This window comes from Lepidochelys olivacea (assembly GCF_965140295.1).
Source record: "Lepidochelys olivacea isolate rLepOli2 genome assembly, chromosome: 5".
NCBI lineage: Eukaryota > Metazoa > Chordata > Testudines > Cheloniidae > Lepidochelys > Lepidochelys olivacea.
Genome location: NC_140415.1, coordinates 101,665,194 through 101,680,436, shown reverse-complemented (window position 1 = coordinate 101,680,436; position 15,243 = coordinate 101,665,194). Strand labels below are relative to the sequence as shown.

Genomic DNA, 15,243 nt, shown 5'->3' with positions numbered 1-15,243 from the left:
TAGAGATGTGGGGCTGAATTTTGCTTATTCGCCATCTTCTATGACAGAATTAACAGTGAAGGTGCCAGACTCAGACTCACACTCCAGTACTCCTTTGGTGCTTTCAGTGCTGATAGGAGAGCTGCTGGAAAGGGAAATTAAGCCAGAATCTTGACTGCTGGGTGGTGAAAATACTGGAGAGGAAATAGAAGAGTGGGATATTAACAGATTAATTGGAACACCTGAGAGGATGGGGCCCTAGGGAGGCACCCCTCCTTGCACACAACTACAGGCCCAACAAACAGCATTAATAGTAATTTAGACACAATGGTAGATTTGGTTTCAATAAGCAAAGCTTTGGGGTCCTGTGTACTCCCCCTGCTGTGCTGGATGGGCCCAAATAACTCTTAGCCCAGGACAGAGGGTGGGGGAAAACAAATATATTTGGCAAACAGCCAAATGAGCACCTCTGCAACCTTTTGTTACAGCTTTCTGCAGTATTGACATTTGTTGGGGATGCCAGCGTATTGGGACACAATCATCCCTCTACAACACTGAGCCAAGAGAGAACCTACTGCTAGAGAATGGGAAAGAGATAAGGAACAAGGGTCTTGGGACATCTGCTGGTTTATGGCACTGTACCGCCTCTTCCTACTCCACCAGGGAGAAGACCCTGCCCTCCAATGGAAAGATGAGGTCCAGAGATAAGGGCTGGAGACTCCAAGAAGTCTACTTGGGATGCTGCCATGCTAATTTAGTTAGCAAGGGAGGCCCCTCAGACACAACTGTATGGTGAGGGGTGCCACTAGAAACTCCTGAGCTGGAAGTAAATTTACTTTTCCCTGTCTCCTATGTTGGATTTTCCTGCATGGCGAGAACACAACCTATTGTATAGCTATGGAAGTCAAGGAGTGTGAACAGAGTCACATCTAAAACCAAGGGGCATGAGGGAAAAATAATGAGAGGGACTAATATAGTATTAAGCCATAAAATAAGAATTTAAGGAGCATGGGAATTAAAGCTGTAACTAAAACAGACATCCAGTCTCAAGAGCTAAGACTGCACCGCACTTGAATTAAATATTAAGAATTTCAGAATATAGGGCTGGATTGGAAATATTTGCAACATTACAATTCACAGTAGATACAAAAACCAAGTAAAAGGGTCTCTGACCTTCTTAACCTTAGATGAGTTGAGATCCACCCACAGTACTCCCTTCCTGCCTAGCGAGAAGGTAATTAAGGGGAAGCTGCAGTGGTAATTTCTCTCCTCATTAACTTCCTGATTGGTTTCAAGCTCAGAATTCCATCGGGCTGCAGTTTGTCACCAATTCCAAATAGCCAATCGTTAATACTAATGTTTGTGTAACTAACTGCCAGCATCTGCCACGGCTTCTTGTACAACAATAATGGTGAAAGGGTAACATTAGTGCTCCTGTGTTAATTCAGATTCTGTTAATCAATAGGGAAATCTATGATGTCATTAGCAAAATGCATTGGTAGTTGAGTGTTAAGAGTCATTTTTAGAAAACTAAAACACAGCAGAAGCTGAATGGCTCCCTGACATGTTAACCATCAATACTTATTGTGTTCTGAATTTTTAGGATTTAGTGGAGAATGTTCCCAGGCTGAGCTCTTTTACAGTTTACAATCATTGTTTTTTAGAAGCTATGATTAATCGAGAACAACCACACTAGAACAAGGAATGCAGTGTTAAAGTTTAAACTCCATCCTTAAACCACCCTGCTATGCCTAGGTAAGCAGTACCTGCCGGGTCACTGAATGTTTGCAGACTTCTGAAATGTCTAGTAACTATGGAAGCTGAATTAAAGAGAATGGGCTGGATTTTGCCATCACGTACAGGAATGAAAATCCAGAGAAACTCCAATGAGTTTAGTGAAGGTAATCTGAAATACACTAGCGTGATTCGGAGCAGAATGTGGTCCCCTGTCTTTAGATACCGCTGAATTTTCCAGATTCTGTGGGTTAATAGACATCTGATCACAGGGTTTCTTTTGCAGTTCAATTTCTTGTGTTTTGTTTTTATAGGATCATAATCATTAGAGAAGAAAAATATGCTATGGGCTTGGTCCTCTTTGCCTTTACACTTGTTATACAGCAGTGTTAATGCCATTAAGCCAAACTCTATGACAGTGTAAAACTGCCACCTCCGTTGACTTCTGCCCATTTATGCCATTAGAGAATTTAACACACTGAGTTACTCCCAATTTACTCTGGTGTACGTAAGAGGCAAGTTAGACTTTAGTTCTTTTGAGTTCATTATCCTGCAAGGACAGGATATAGAATCAGATTTTCTTCACGTTTGTCTTGTCCCATTACTCAGGGTCAGCAGTTCTTATTCCAAGTGTTCCTGTCAAGTACTCCTTTCACATTCTGTTTCAGGATCTTGAACAACTTTCTTCTGGGTCCTCCTTGTGGTCTTTGTCCTGTTACTGTTAGATCTTGTACTCTCCGGCCAACATATACCACATCTCAATGTGATCCAACCATCTCAGTCAATAGTCTCTGAACAATTGCATGATGGGGTTTACCTGCATCATGATTCGTACTGACTTTAATTGCATAGCCTATTTGTCTCGTCTTACCCAGCATCCACCTGAGCATTCTCATTTCAGCAGGGTGATATAATTGTTTGTCTTCTTCCTCATTACCCAGCTTCTGACCTGTATGCCATAGCTGGCCTAATCATGGTCTTATACACTTTGCTCTTTGGTTTACTTAGCATAGTTTTATTAGAGAATTCACATCAATTTTCCCCAGCCATTCTTCATTCAATTCCTAACCTCCACAGTACCATCATAGCTGAATCTAGTTTTCTGAATTATTGCACAGATTTTAACTCTATACCATCCAGTTTTACTGGCTTCTCCTTATTCCTTTCAACAAGGTATCACATGTATTCTGTCTTTTGTTGGACATTTATGATGCAGGATATAGAACCAGATATTACACTGATCTAGTGTACAGAATAGTATGTATTATCACAGAATGAACCACATGTTAAATTAATCCTATATGTGATTAATTAGATTTTAAACTGAGACTACATTCTTTTCTTCACCTTTTGGCTGAGATCAAGCGTATTTAATATTAGTGGGAATACTAAAATAGGCAAAGGATGGCGTTGGAAGCATTTAGGCATCCTATGAATGCATATTAAAATTAGCATAGTGACATACAGATAAAAAGAATGTCTAACACTAGATCTGGTGCTGGTGACTGGTGCATCCTGATTCACAAAAATGCACTCCCCTCCTTGCTGGCCAACCTTTCACTTAGTCTGGTGCACAGATTTTCACAGTTCAGCTTTGTTTATCTGAAATGTTTTGAAGTGGGGTGTTTTTGTCACTTGGCTCGTGCCTAATACCAATTGGAGTTTGAATGAAATGAATCTTACAATACAAAATTATTTCGAAATTATTCTATTCGAATTTTCGGAAGCTATTTTATACATTCGGTCTTCTGTGTCCCCTTAAAGCGGGTGAATTCGGCAGATTGCGTTCACAGTACCAAGGCTAGCATCGAATGTTGGAGCGGTGCACTCTGGGTAGCTATCCCACAGTCCCTGCTGCCCATTGGAATCTGGGTTAAGCTCCCAGTGCATGATGGGGCTAAAACATTCTTGCAGGTGTTTCTGGGTGTGTGTCATTGGAAAGCTATGGCAGACCATCGTTTCGAGCCTTTTTGGTGTGCAGATGCCATCCTGTTTTCAGCAGACAGTGCACCGCTGCTCTCCTGCTACTATGAATCCACCTCTCCAACTCAACTCTGCTCAGCCATCGTGAACCGAGCAGCACAGCTTCCGCCACCAACTCTGCTCTCCTGCCATTGCCACGCTGCCGAGCTTCTCCATGTTGTCTGTCCTGGGCTCCCACCTCCGTGAAAGCCACAGAAGACAACCATTTTCCGCCGCTTTTCGGCTACCGTGAACCAAACAGCACAGCTTCTGCTGCCACTCTGCTCTCCTACGTTTCGCACCCTTTTTCCAGGATTACCCATGCAGGTGCCATAGCCATGGAGCCTGCTCAGATCTCCACTACACTTTTGACCATTGTAAATACCTCGCGCATTATCTAGCAGTAAGTGCAGTACCTGTAAAACCAGGTGAGGAAGCGACGACAGCGCGATTACTATAGTGATGAGGACATGGACACAGACAGCATGTGGCGATTGGGAGATCATGGTGCTGCTGGGCCAGGTTCATGCTGTGGAATGCCAATTCTGGGCCCGGGAAACAAGCACAGACTGGTGGGACCACATAGTGTTGCAGGTATGGGATGATTCCCAGTGGCTGAGAAACTTTCATATGCGTAGGGCCACTTTCATGGAACTTTGTGACTTGCTGTCCCCTGCCCTGAAGTGCAGACACCAAAATGAGAGCAGCCCTGACAGTTGAGAAGCGAGTGGCCATAGCCCAGTGGAAGCTTGCAAGGCCCGACAGCTACCGGTCAGTTGGGAATCAGTTTGGAGTGGGGAAATCTACTGTGGGGGCTGCTGTGCTGCAAGTAGCCAACGCAATCATTGACCAGCTGCTATCAAGGGTAGTGACTTAGGGAAATGTGCAGACCATTGTGGATGGCTTTAATGCGCTGGGGTTCCCTAACTGCAGCGGGGCGATAGACGGAATGCATATCCCTATCTTGGCCCCAGAACACCAGGGCGGCCAGTACATAAACCGCAAGGGGTACTTTTCCATGGTGCTGCAAGCACTGGTGGATCACAAGGGCCATTTCACCGACATCAACATGGGATGGCCAGGAAAGGTGCATGACGTTCACATCTTCAGGAACTCTGGTCTGTTTGAACAGCTGCAGGAAGGAACTTACTTCCCAGACCAGAAAATTACTGTTGGGGATGTTGAAATGCCTACAGTTATCCTCAGGGACCAAGAACCCCCCCTTAATGCCAGGGCTCATGAAGCCGTACACAGGCACCCTGGACAGTAGTAAAGAGCAGTTCAATTATAGGCTGAGCAAGCGCAGAATGGTGGTAGAATGTGCATTTGGACGTTTAAAAGCATGCTGGCACAGTTTACTGACTCGCTTAGATCTCAGCACAACCAATATTCCAATTGTAATTGCTGCTTGTTGTGTGCTCCACAATATCTGTGAGAGTAAGGGGGAGACGTTTATGGTGGGGTGGGAGGTTGACGCAACTCACTTGGCAGCCAGTTTCACACAGCCAGACAACAGGGCGATTAGAAGAGTGCAGCAGGGCGTGCTGCACATCAGAGAAGCTTTGAAAGCCAGTTTCATGACTGGCCAGGGTATGGTGTGAGAGTTGTGTTTGTTTCTCTTAAAGTTACCTGCCCCCTATATATAAATGAAAGGGCATAAAGTCACAATTGTTTAAAAACCGTTCTTTATTATTTGTTGCACAAAACATTGAGAGAAATCAGAAGTTAGACGGGGGAGGGGGAGTATTGTGTTAGGGAGGTGGCGGAGGAGGGAAGGACAAGTCCAGAAACCAAATAAAAATTTAGGATATACCAGCTTTCTGCTGCTTGTGCAATCCTCTGGGGTTGACTGTGTGGGTCCCCGTAGCCTCTCCTCCTCCCCCCCCCCCCCCCGTTCTTGGGCATCTGGGTGAGGAGGCTATGGAACTTGGGGAGGAGGGAGGGCGGTTATTCAGGGGCTGCAGCAGCAGTCTAGGGTCTTGCTGCCTTTCCCACATTAGATCCACCAAACAGCGGCGCATGTCAGTTTGCTCCCCCATGAGCTTGACCATCGCAACCTGCCTGCTCTCATCGCCTCCCTCCTCTCTTCGTATTCATGTAATGCTCTAGGCGACTCCGCAATTGTTTGCCTCCTCGCATTCAACTGGGCCCTATAAGTGCGGGAGGACTGCATGAGCTCGGCAAACATGTCGTCCCGAGTTCATTTTTTCTGCCTTCTAATCTGGACCAGCCTCTGGGATGGAGTAGATGGGGCTGCGTTGAAACATTTGCACCTGCTGTAGGAGGAGAAAAAGGGAGGGTAGTATTTTAAAAGATACATTTTAGAGAACAAAGGGGACACTCCTTCTCAGTGAATCAGGCAATTCATAGTACACAGCACATGTTCTTTCTGTACAAGGTCGCATTGTGCCTCTTACACTGAAGTGCCTGCCACTTTGGTGTGAGTAAGCCATCACATGCGGCCAGGCAACAGAATTCAGCTTGCAGGCAGCCTGCGGGCTCTCTGGGATGATCGCTTCACACAACACGTCCCCACACACACACACTCACCCACCGTGGGGCTCCGATGAGGCTCTGAGCAGGGATAAATTCTTTACATTAAATGCAAACAGCCCAGTGTGGCTGGGTTTCCCCCCACCCCCCACCACGTGGCTCTGATCAAGGTCTCACTCACCATAAGTGCCTTCTCCAGGGTCATGGTCCGGGAGCATGCTTTGGAAGTAGGGGGATGCTATTGGCTCCAGCTTTAAGAATAGTTCCTGGCTAGGGGGGAAAACAGATTCCCCCCTTGCCGCCTATGCACTGTCCTCCTCGTCCTCCTCTTCGTCCTCGAAAAACTCATCCTCCTCGCTCTGTGCTACTCCCCCCTTGCAGGTGTCCACAGACAGTGGTGGGGTAGTGGTGTTGTCACTCCCCATAATTGCATGCAGCTCACAGTAGAAGCGGCATGTATGGAGCTGTGACCCAGAGCGCCCGTTCGCCTCCCTGGCTTTTTGGTACGCTTGCCTGAGCTCCTTGATTTTTGTACAACACCGTTCTGTGTCCCTGGAGTAGCCTCTTTCCATCACGGCCCTGGAGACTTTAGCGTACGTATTTGCATTCCTTTTTTTGGAACGTAGTTCTGCCATAACAGATTCATCTCCCCAACATGCAATGAGATCCAGTACCTCCCGTTCGGACCATGCTGGAGCTTGGCTGCGAATCCGGGATTGCGTGGTTTCTTGAGATGGTGGACTATGCATGGTTGCCTGTGATGGTGGACTGTGCTGATGGTCACCTGTGCTGATGGTGACCAAACAGGAAATTCAAAAGTTCCTGAGGATTTTACTGCCTACCTGGCTAGTGCACTAGAGTTCAGAGTGTTGTCCAGAGTGGTCACAAGGGAGCATTCTGGGATAGCTCCCGGAGGCCAATATCGTCAAGTTGCATCCACAATACCTGTAACCCGGAACTGCGATCTCGATTCTAGCGCTACTCCACTTGCTGAGGTGGAGTATAGCAATCGTAGTAAAGAGCCCTTTAAATTGAAAAAACTGGTTTGGTCATGTGGACGGAACCAGTTTTATTTCGAGGTAACTCAGCTAATTCAGAAATAACCGCGTACTGTAGACCAGGCCATAGCCAGCTAGCCTTCAAACATGTAGGCTAGAGGAAGCAACTGGAGGAACTGGCAGAGGTTATTTCAGCTCCCTTGTTGGAGAGATTTCAGAGTAACAGCCGTGTTAGTCTGTATTCGCAAAAAGAAAAGGAGTACTTGTGGCACCTTAGAGACTAACCAATTTATTTGTGCATAAGCTTTCGTGAGCTACAGCTCACTTTGTCGGATGCATACTGTGGAAAATACAAAAGATGTTTTTATACACACAGACCATGAAAAAATGGGTGTTTATCACTACAAAAGGTTTTGTCTCCCCCCACCCCATTCTCCTGCTGGTAATAGCTTATCTAAAGTGATCACTCTCCTTACAATGTGTATGATAATCAAGGTGGGCCATTTCCAGCACAAATCCAGGGTTTAACAAGAACACCTGAGGAACGGGGGGGGGGGGGGGGGGGGAGGAATAAACAAGGGGAAATAGGTTACTTTTTATAATGAATCAACCATTCCCAGTCTCTATTCAAGCTTAAGTTAATTGTATCCAATTTGCAAATTAATTCCAATTCAGCAATCTCTCTTTGGAGTCTGTTTCCGAAGTTTTTCTGTTGTAATATCGCAACTTTCATGTCTGTAATCGCGTGACCAGGGAGATTGAAGTGTCCTCCGACTGGTTTATGAATGTTATAATTCTTGACATCTCATTTGTGTCCAATCTCCTTGGTCATGCGATTACAGACATGAAAGTTGCGATATTACAACAGAAAAACTTTGGAAACAGACTCCAAAGAGAGATTGCTGAAGTGGAATTAATTTGCAAATTGGATACAATTAACTTAGGCTTGAATAGAGACTGGGAATGGTTGATTCATTATAAAAAGTAACCTATTTCCCCTTGTTTATTCCTTCACCCCCCCCCCCCCCGTTCCTCAGGTGTTCTTGTTAAACCCTGGATTTGTGCTGGAAATGGCCCACCTTGATTATCATACACATTGTAAGGAGAGTGATCACTTTAGATAAGCTATTACCAGCAGGAGAGTGGGGTGGGGGGAAACAAAACCTTTTGTAGTGATAAACACCCATTTTTTCATGGTCTGTGTGTATAAAAACATCTTCTGTATTTTCCACAGTATGCATCCGATGAAGTGAGCTCTAGCTCACAAAAGCTTATGCTCAAATAAATTGGTTAGTCTCTAAGCTGCCAAAAGTACTCATTTTCTTCTTGTTGGAGAGAGTAAGCTTACTTTTAGTGACACAGGTTCACAACCTGGTTATTCTGTTGGATGCTCAGCTAGTTCTGGATGACCAGGTCCTTACAGCCATGACTGCTTTCTATCATTTATACTCATCCAGAAAGCTGAACCCTTTTCTTTAGGATGAAAAACTTGTTACAAATGATCCTTGCCTTTGTTACCTTGAAATGGTATTACTGCAATGCCCACTAGATGGATCTACACCTGAAAACCAATGGCAACTTCAACTGGTGTGGAATGTAGCGGCTTGCTCATTTAGAGATGTTTTTTGCAAGGGGCACAACATATAATCATAGAATATTAGGGTTGGAAGAGACCTCAGGAGGTCATCTAGTCCAAGCCCCTGCTCAAAGCAAGATCAACACCAACTAAATCATCCCAGCCAGGGCTTTGTCAAGCCGGGCCTTAAAAACCTCTAAGGTTTTTTTGCACCGGTGCTCCAGGAACTACACTAGCTTCCAATTTGTAGTTGAGTGCCATATAAGGTCTCGATTTTGACCCAGGGTTTGGTAAAATCTGACTTCTTGTGAAAATGCTTCTCTCCTCACAGGATACCTGGCAGATGATGTAAGTTGAGATGCTCCTCCGGTTTAAACAGGGATGATTGGCCAGGGATCAGCCCTTGATTTTAAAACTTGGTTGCCTCCCTCCTTGTTCCAGAAGAGCCCAGGACATGTTGTAAGGAACATCTATTTTCCCAGACTCTGGAGAAGCACGAGTTATGAAGGGAGTAACTAAGTTAAGGGGGATACATTTTTGTTTATTCCTGAATAGCTGAATGGGTGAGACGTTTATTTGATAGGATTTGTAAATAGTTTTAGTGGTCATGTACCCAGAATGATGGAGAGGCCCCATTTTTAAATACTGAAATTCATAAATTTCAATGACAAACTTTCAGAAAGTTTCCAAAAAAATCTCATCCTACCCCTGTTGTGGTAAATGTTAAAAAAACAGTAGGTATTAAAGCTCTATCTATGTTTTATTGCATATTGACCCATATTTGCAAACACCTGGAATTCTAAAGAAACTGAGACTAAAATTTTTCAGACATGGGTCCCTAAAGCTAGGCATTGAAAACCGTATCTAAACACTACATAAACGTGGTCTGATTTTGAGTGAGATCAGCGGTGCAAATGCTCAGTACTTTTCGAAATCAGGCTGTTTATGTTGATGCCTAAATGTGGTTTAGGTGTCTAACTTTAGTCATAGAGGTTTGACAGATGTTGGTCTTAGCAGCACATAGTTACTGTCCTTGGCATATGACAAAGCTTCCAGAGGCCCAGTCCTGTATTCCTTTTCTCAGGCAAATGCCCCCTGAAGTCAGTGAAGTCGATGAGATATTTTGCCCAAGCAAGGAGGGCAGGACAAGTGCACTGATGTTAATGGGAAACGCAGACAAGGTCTGTGAGCTGTACACAGCCTTAAGATTAAGAGTCAGCAAAATAGAAACCTACATTTCACTGCTGTTCTATTAAAGATCCAATAGCAGAAATGTCTAAGTCCACCGTGTTCAAAGAAGCAGACCTATGGTGTCTTCCATCAAAGCTTTAATTTTAAGATGTGGCTGATTTCACAATCCTCAAACACCTGAGTATTCCTTACTCACGACATGTGAAAGGATTACTTGTGTGACTAAGGGTTGCAGATAGGGCCCTGACTTGTTGGGTATTTTTAGAGCATTCCTATATCTAACCACCTTTATTCCTAGGAGATAACCCATATATTTTATACCAGCTAAACATGAGGATTCAGTGAAGACCACATTAAAAAAAAAAAAAGGTGTGTGTCGCGGGGGGAACCCAACCTCAAAAACAAAACCTTAGATTTTCTAACATTGTAAAGAGCACTGACTTGACTTGAGTGATCCCCTGGAACTCAATGGACTGGAAAGAATAATACACTTCCACTGATGTGAGAAACCAGAAAAACATTCATGCTTGAAAAGTAAATTTTCCCTGCGTTTACATTTTAAAAACCATTAAACTCTCAATAAGAAGCCATTTTTAAGATTTAAACTTGAGCGACACAAGCCATTTATGAACTCTTTCACCCTCTTGTTCAGGGAGGAGGCAAATCAGAAGACCAGCCTCACTTGCTATCAAGGTGCAAGAGCTTTTTTCACCGGGCAAATAAATGCGCAAGGACCAGCTGCAAGGCTGGTGAGCATAGAAAGGGGAAGAGCCAGTCTGATGCTGGGTCCCTCTCAGCATCTAGGCACGAACACAGCATGCTTGGGGCTGTCTGAGGGTGCAGGTGTGGAAGCAGACTGCAGTGGCTCTATATGCCCTGTTCTTCTCTGAACCCAGCAGATTCTCTTCTTGTAAATACTATGGAAGTTAACGCTGCTTGAGGAAGCATTAAGTTCCGCTCTGTGAGCCCCACAAGAAGGATCACGAAGTGCAGATATAACCAAGAAACCAATGGCAGTACTGGTACCATTCCAGCCAGGTACCTCAGGAACTGGGGAGCTGGAGCCAACTTTCTCCAGATTATTAATTATTATTATTTATTAATTATTTGTATTACCAGAGTCCTAAGAGCCCCAGTCGCGGATCAAGACCGCATTGTGCTAGGCACTGTACAAAGAACAAAAAGGCCGCAAAGAATTTATAATGAACACAATAGACAGATGGGGGAGTACAACAGTGGTCAGCATGAGAAGTTGCAGTCTCCACACACAAGCAGTCTACCCACTGTCAAGTTTTTTGTAGGCATCAAATCACAGGAGAGTTTTAATGAGGATTCTGAAGGAGGAGAATGTGTTAGTTTTGCGGCTGTTCACAGGGAGCGTCTCCCAAAGGTGTGGGGCAGCGGAGGAGAAAGCACAGAGGTGCTTGTTTGAAAACGTAACTAGTGAGCAATCAAGGCTGGCATCGTGGGAAATCAGAGGTGATCATCAACAGTGTGTTAGCAAATGAGAAATGGTAGGTAAAGCAGGGATAGGCTGAGAAGGGCCTTGAAAGTGAAGCCAAGCAGCTTATGTTTGATGCAATAGAGAAGGGGGAGTCAGGGGAGGGGTGGCAGGGTCAAAGCAATGGGCCAGGACAATGTTCTTTGCAGCTGTGATGCTGGCAGACCAGGTGCCAGTCCATGCCAAGGCCCCTAGGTCTCACATGATCACTGACAAATACACAGCTGGAACCAGTCCCACTTGCCTGCGTGTTAGTTTTGTTAAAATAGGTACTAGAATTACAAGAATGTGGTTAGTATTTAGACTTTGATGCATGCAGCAACTTACAAGTATATCATAATCTCACTTATAACATCTGTATCCCATGTTATAAGGTAAATATTTAAATGTTTCTGCTGTAACTCTAGGTCACTAGACAGGGGAAAGCACTCCCAAGTGTGAAATAATACTAGTCTCCAACAGGTGTTATCTCCTGCCCCACAAAGAAGGCCCAGCAACTCCAGATAAATTATTGTAGAACATCGGAGGACAAGACACTGTTAATTGCTAACTTCCACACACACCATCACTCACCCAGCCAGTGAAGAGGAGACATGAAAGTGAGTGATCTCCCATCAGCTGAACTGACAGCTCAGAGAATGAGAATGGGACAAAAATCCCTAACAGGAAAAAAACTCTCTCTCTTATGTTGCTTGGACTTTCAAGGGGAAGGTTTTCTAGGCGTAAGCAAACGATCCTGTGTTTAGCCTGGGTTAGCCCTAAGGGACATACAGAGCTTGCTTATTATAGACGCTTCTATTACCTTTTGAAACTTAACAGACAGCAACTCATTTGTGTGAGTTATGTTCACCTGATTTAACCTTGTAAATAACTCTTATTTCCTTTTCCTAATTAATAAATCTTTAGATAGTTTATTATAGGATTGGCTACACGTGTTGTCTTTGGTGTGAGATCTAAGGTGCAACTGACTTGGGGTAAGTGACTGGTCCTTTGGACCTGGAAGTAATCTGAATATTATTGTGATTTTTGGTGTAAGGGATCATCTGTCACAAAGGCAAGCTTACCTGGGTGGCAAGATAGGGGGGCTGTCTATGACTCCATGTTAAGGCTGTTATAGTGATTGAGGAGTTAACAATTGAAAATTGGTTGGGGAAATCTAAGTATAGAACTCACAGCCAATTTAGGGAGTGTGCCCTGCTTCTTCAAAGTCTGCCCTGAGGTTGGTACTCACGCTCCTGAGCAGCTGTAGACAGTCACAGCAGCAGCATCCTGAATGGGTATGAGTGGGGCAAGACTGTACTTCTTAAAGCCAGGTATTGCAGTAATTGAGATGCAAGATGACAGCCTGGCTGAGAGTTTTAGCTCCGTGGATGGATCAGAAAGGCTATACCTTAGAGATTTTACGCAGACTGGACCTGCAAGACTTAGATGTAACCTGGATGTGAGGACCTAGAGAGAGGTCCAGGTCAAAGTTGACACCCGGGTTACAGGCTTGAGTGACAGGCAGAATGATGGTGTTGTCAAGAGTGACTGAGAAAGGAGGTAGTGGGGAGGGTTTGACATGGCAGAGGATTTAGAGCTTGTCCACAAAGGGAAAGTTGTTCAGGAAAATTAATCAGAATTAGGTGTGATTTTTGAAGTGGATTAGTTAAACCACATTAAAACCCCATGCGAATGCCCTCATTCGAAATTAAAATGGCCCATTTTAATTCTGAAAAACAATGTCCACATAAGGATTTAATGCAGTTCCACTAATCTTCAAATTCACACCTTTAGTTAATTCTAAAACTTTCCTGGATATCCCAGTGTAGACAAGCTCTTACCAATGTTCTAGCCATGTTAAGCTTGAGATGATGGCTAGAGATTCACAAAGATGTCAGAAAGGCAGGCCAAGATTTTAGTTTGGGCAGAAGGAAACAGGTATGAAATAGAGACATAGATCTGTAAGTCATCAGCATAGAAGTGGTACCTGAAGTTGTGTTTGCAGGTAAGATTACCCAGAGATAAAGTACAGAGAGAGAAGAAGTGGAGCAAGCAAGGACAGAGCCTGTGGAAACAGTACAGGAAGTTGGAGGGCAGATGAGGAAGATCCTCGGAAGGACTGAGCAGAGAGACAGGAGGAGAACCAGGAGAGGACAGAGTCATGGAAGCTAAGGGAGGACACGATTTTGTGAGGAGGAGCACGGTTGCCTGTGACAGACCATGGCTGACGGGTCAAGGAGGATGAGGATGGCATACTGGCTCTGAGCTTTAGCTATGAAAAGGTGATTAGAGACTTTGGTGAGTGGTTTCAGTGGAGTGAAAGGGGAGGAAGCTGGATTGGAGTTAGTCTAGGATGGAATTGGAGGAAAGGAAATCCAGATAGCGATTGTACAAGGCACATTCAATGAGTTTACCTGGCTAGGTAAGACACCACAGGTAAAACCTTTAGAAGCATATTAGATGCTTATGGTCAAGTCTAAGGTCCTTGGGGAAACCGAAGGTTGATCACAACCAGCTAACCCATTTTAAAAGGTTTTACACTGTGTCTACACTTGGGGTAAGTTTTACCTACCACATTTTCAAACATGAGCTCTTTTGTCACGTAGATAGCACCTCATTTACCCCACCTGTAAAATGAAGGGCTTGCTTGCCTCCTAAGTTAGGGGTAAAGGCCTTGTTCAGTAATAATGGCTGTGAAATGCACAGACTTAATCCCAGTTTGTGGAAGAGCTGAGCGTTATGGTCTCCTCATGGCTCCCAACCCAGCACTTCTTCCCACAGGATCAAAGGAGCAGCTGCTGCTCCTGCAGTATCCTGCCTGGAGGTCAAGCTCTGTAGGGTCAGGACCATGCGTACTGTTGCAGATGGAAGGACTGTGAGCCTGGGAGCATGTTCAGTGCAGATGAAATATACTGAGGGTTGTTGTTTTTTTTTTAGAGGCTTTAAAATCGATGGAATATATGCCTATGGTGATTTTCAGAGGCTGCTAACTCAGCCAACTCTTAACTAATTTTTATGGGAAGAGCAAAGGGCATTTTCCCCTGCTGAATTTCTCGTTTCTGCTCCGAACCATGGAAATGCTAGAGATCTTCAGAAAAATGGATGGAATTAAAAAAAAAAATTAGCAAAGCTACCTATTTTTCCCAAACTTCTTTCTTAGAGCATGGAACCATTTTTGCTGAAGCTTTCAAAAATACTCATCCTGACACAGACAGGAAGTATGAACATTTTTAGTCCAACTGGCCAAAAATACTTACGACCCATTAGCAATAAGTATAAAATGTGTATGCATCTTTAGCACCTACATTTCCATCTGCCTCCTGCTGCAGGAGTGAAGCCCAGTTGCTTGAACTATAAGTAATCTGTGATCTTTAGGGAAAATGTTCATTGGTTACATATTTTCACAGCTCCCTTTGAAAGGAAAAGAACAGGAAACTTAATTTTTAAAAGAACTGAGGTTCTTCTCCTTTGTATTTCTGGCTCTCCCATATGAGAGGCTCTGAAAGTACATGCTCACTTGTTCACATTATTCCGCACTGCCTTCCCCGAACTAACCCATTAGGCTACTACACCCTCCTCCTTCAAATCTCTGCTGTTAAAGATGGCTCAAGGGGTAGACGGGGTTAGTGGGCACTTACATATATATACTGTATCCCTATCCTCCCATCCTTCACATCTCACTTGTTGTCACCTTAGACCCTAATCCTGCAATGAGTTCCACACAGCCACATTGTTGCACCAACAATGCCTCCCTGAACTCAAGAGAGTCCACTTGCAAGGAGCTCATTGCCAGGTCAGGGTCTCAGATTGTACGTACGTTCTCCAGA

The 15,243-nt window shown here is 44.3% G+C and overlaps 1 protein-coding gene across 4 annotated transcripts in view; it reads right to left on the bottom strand.

The window, feature by feature from the left end:
* Window positions 1-15,243, bottom strand: part of DMRT1 (doublesex and mab-3 related transcription factor 1) — an 87,557-nt gene that overhangs the window by 1,022 nt on the left and 71,292 nt on the right. The window contains exon 5 of one of the 4 annotated variants that reach the window (XM_084629555.1): window positions 1-173. This exon is cut by the window's left edge and continues 1,022 nt beyond it. In XM_084629555.1, coding sequence (XP_084485681.1) covers window positions 25-173 — 149 coding nt within the window. In that variant the 3' untranslated portion in view covers window positions 1-24. The other 3 variants (XM_084629558.1, XM_084629556.1, XM_084629557.1) reach the window with 3 other exon arrangements.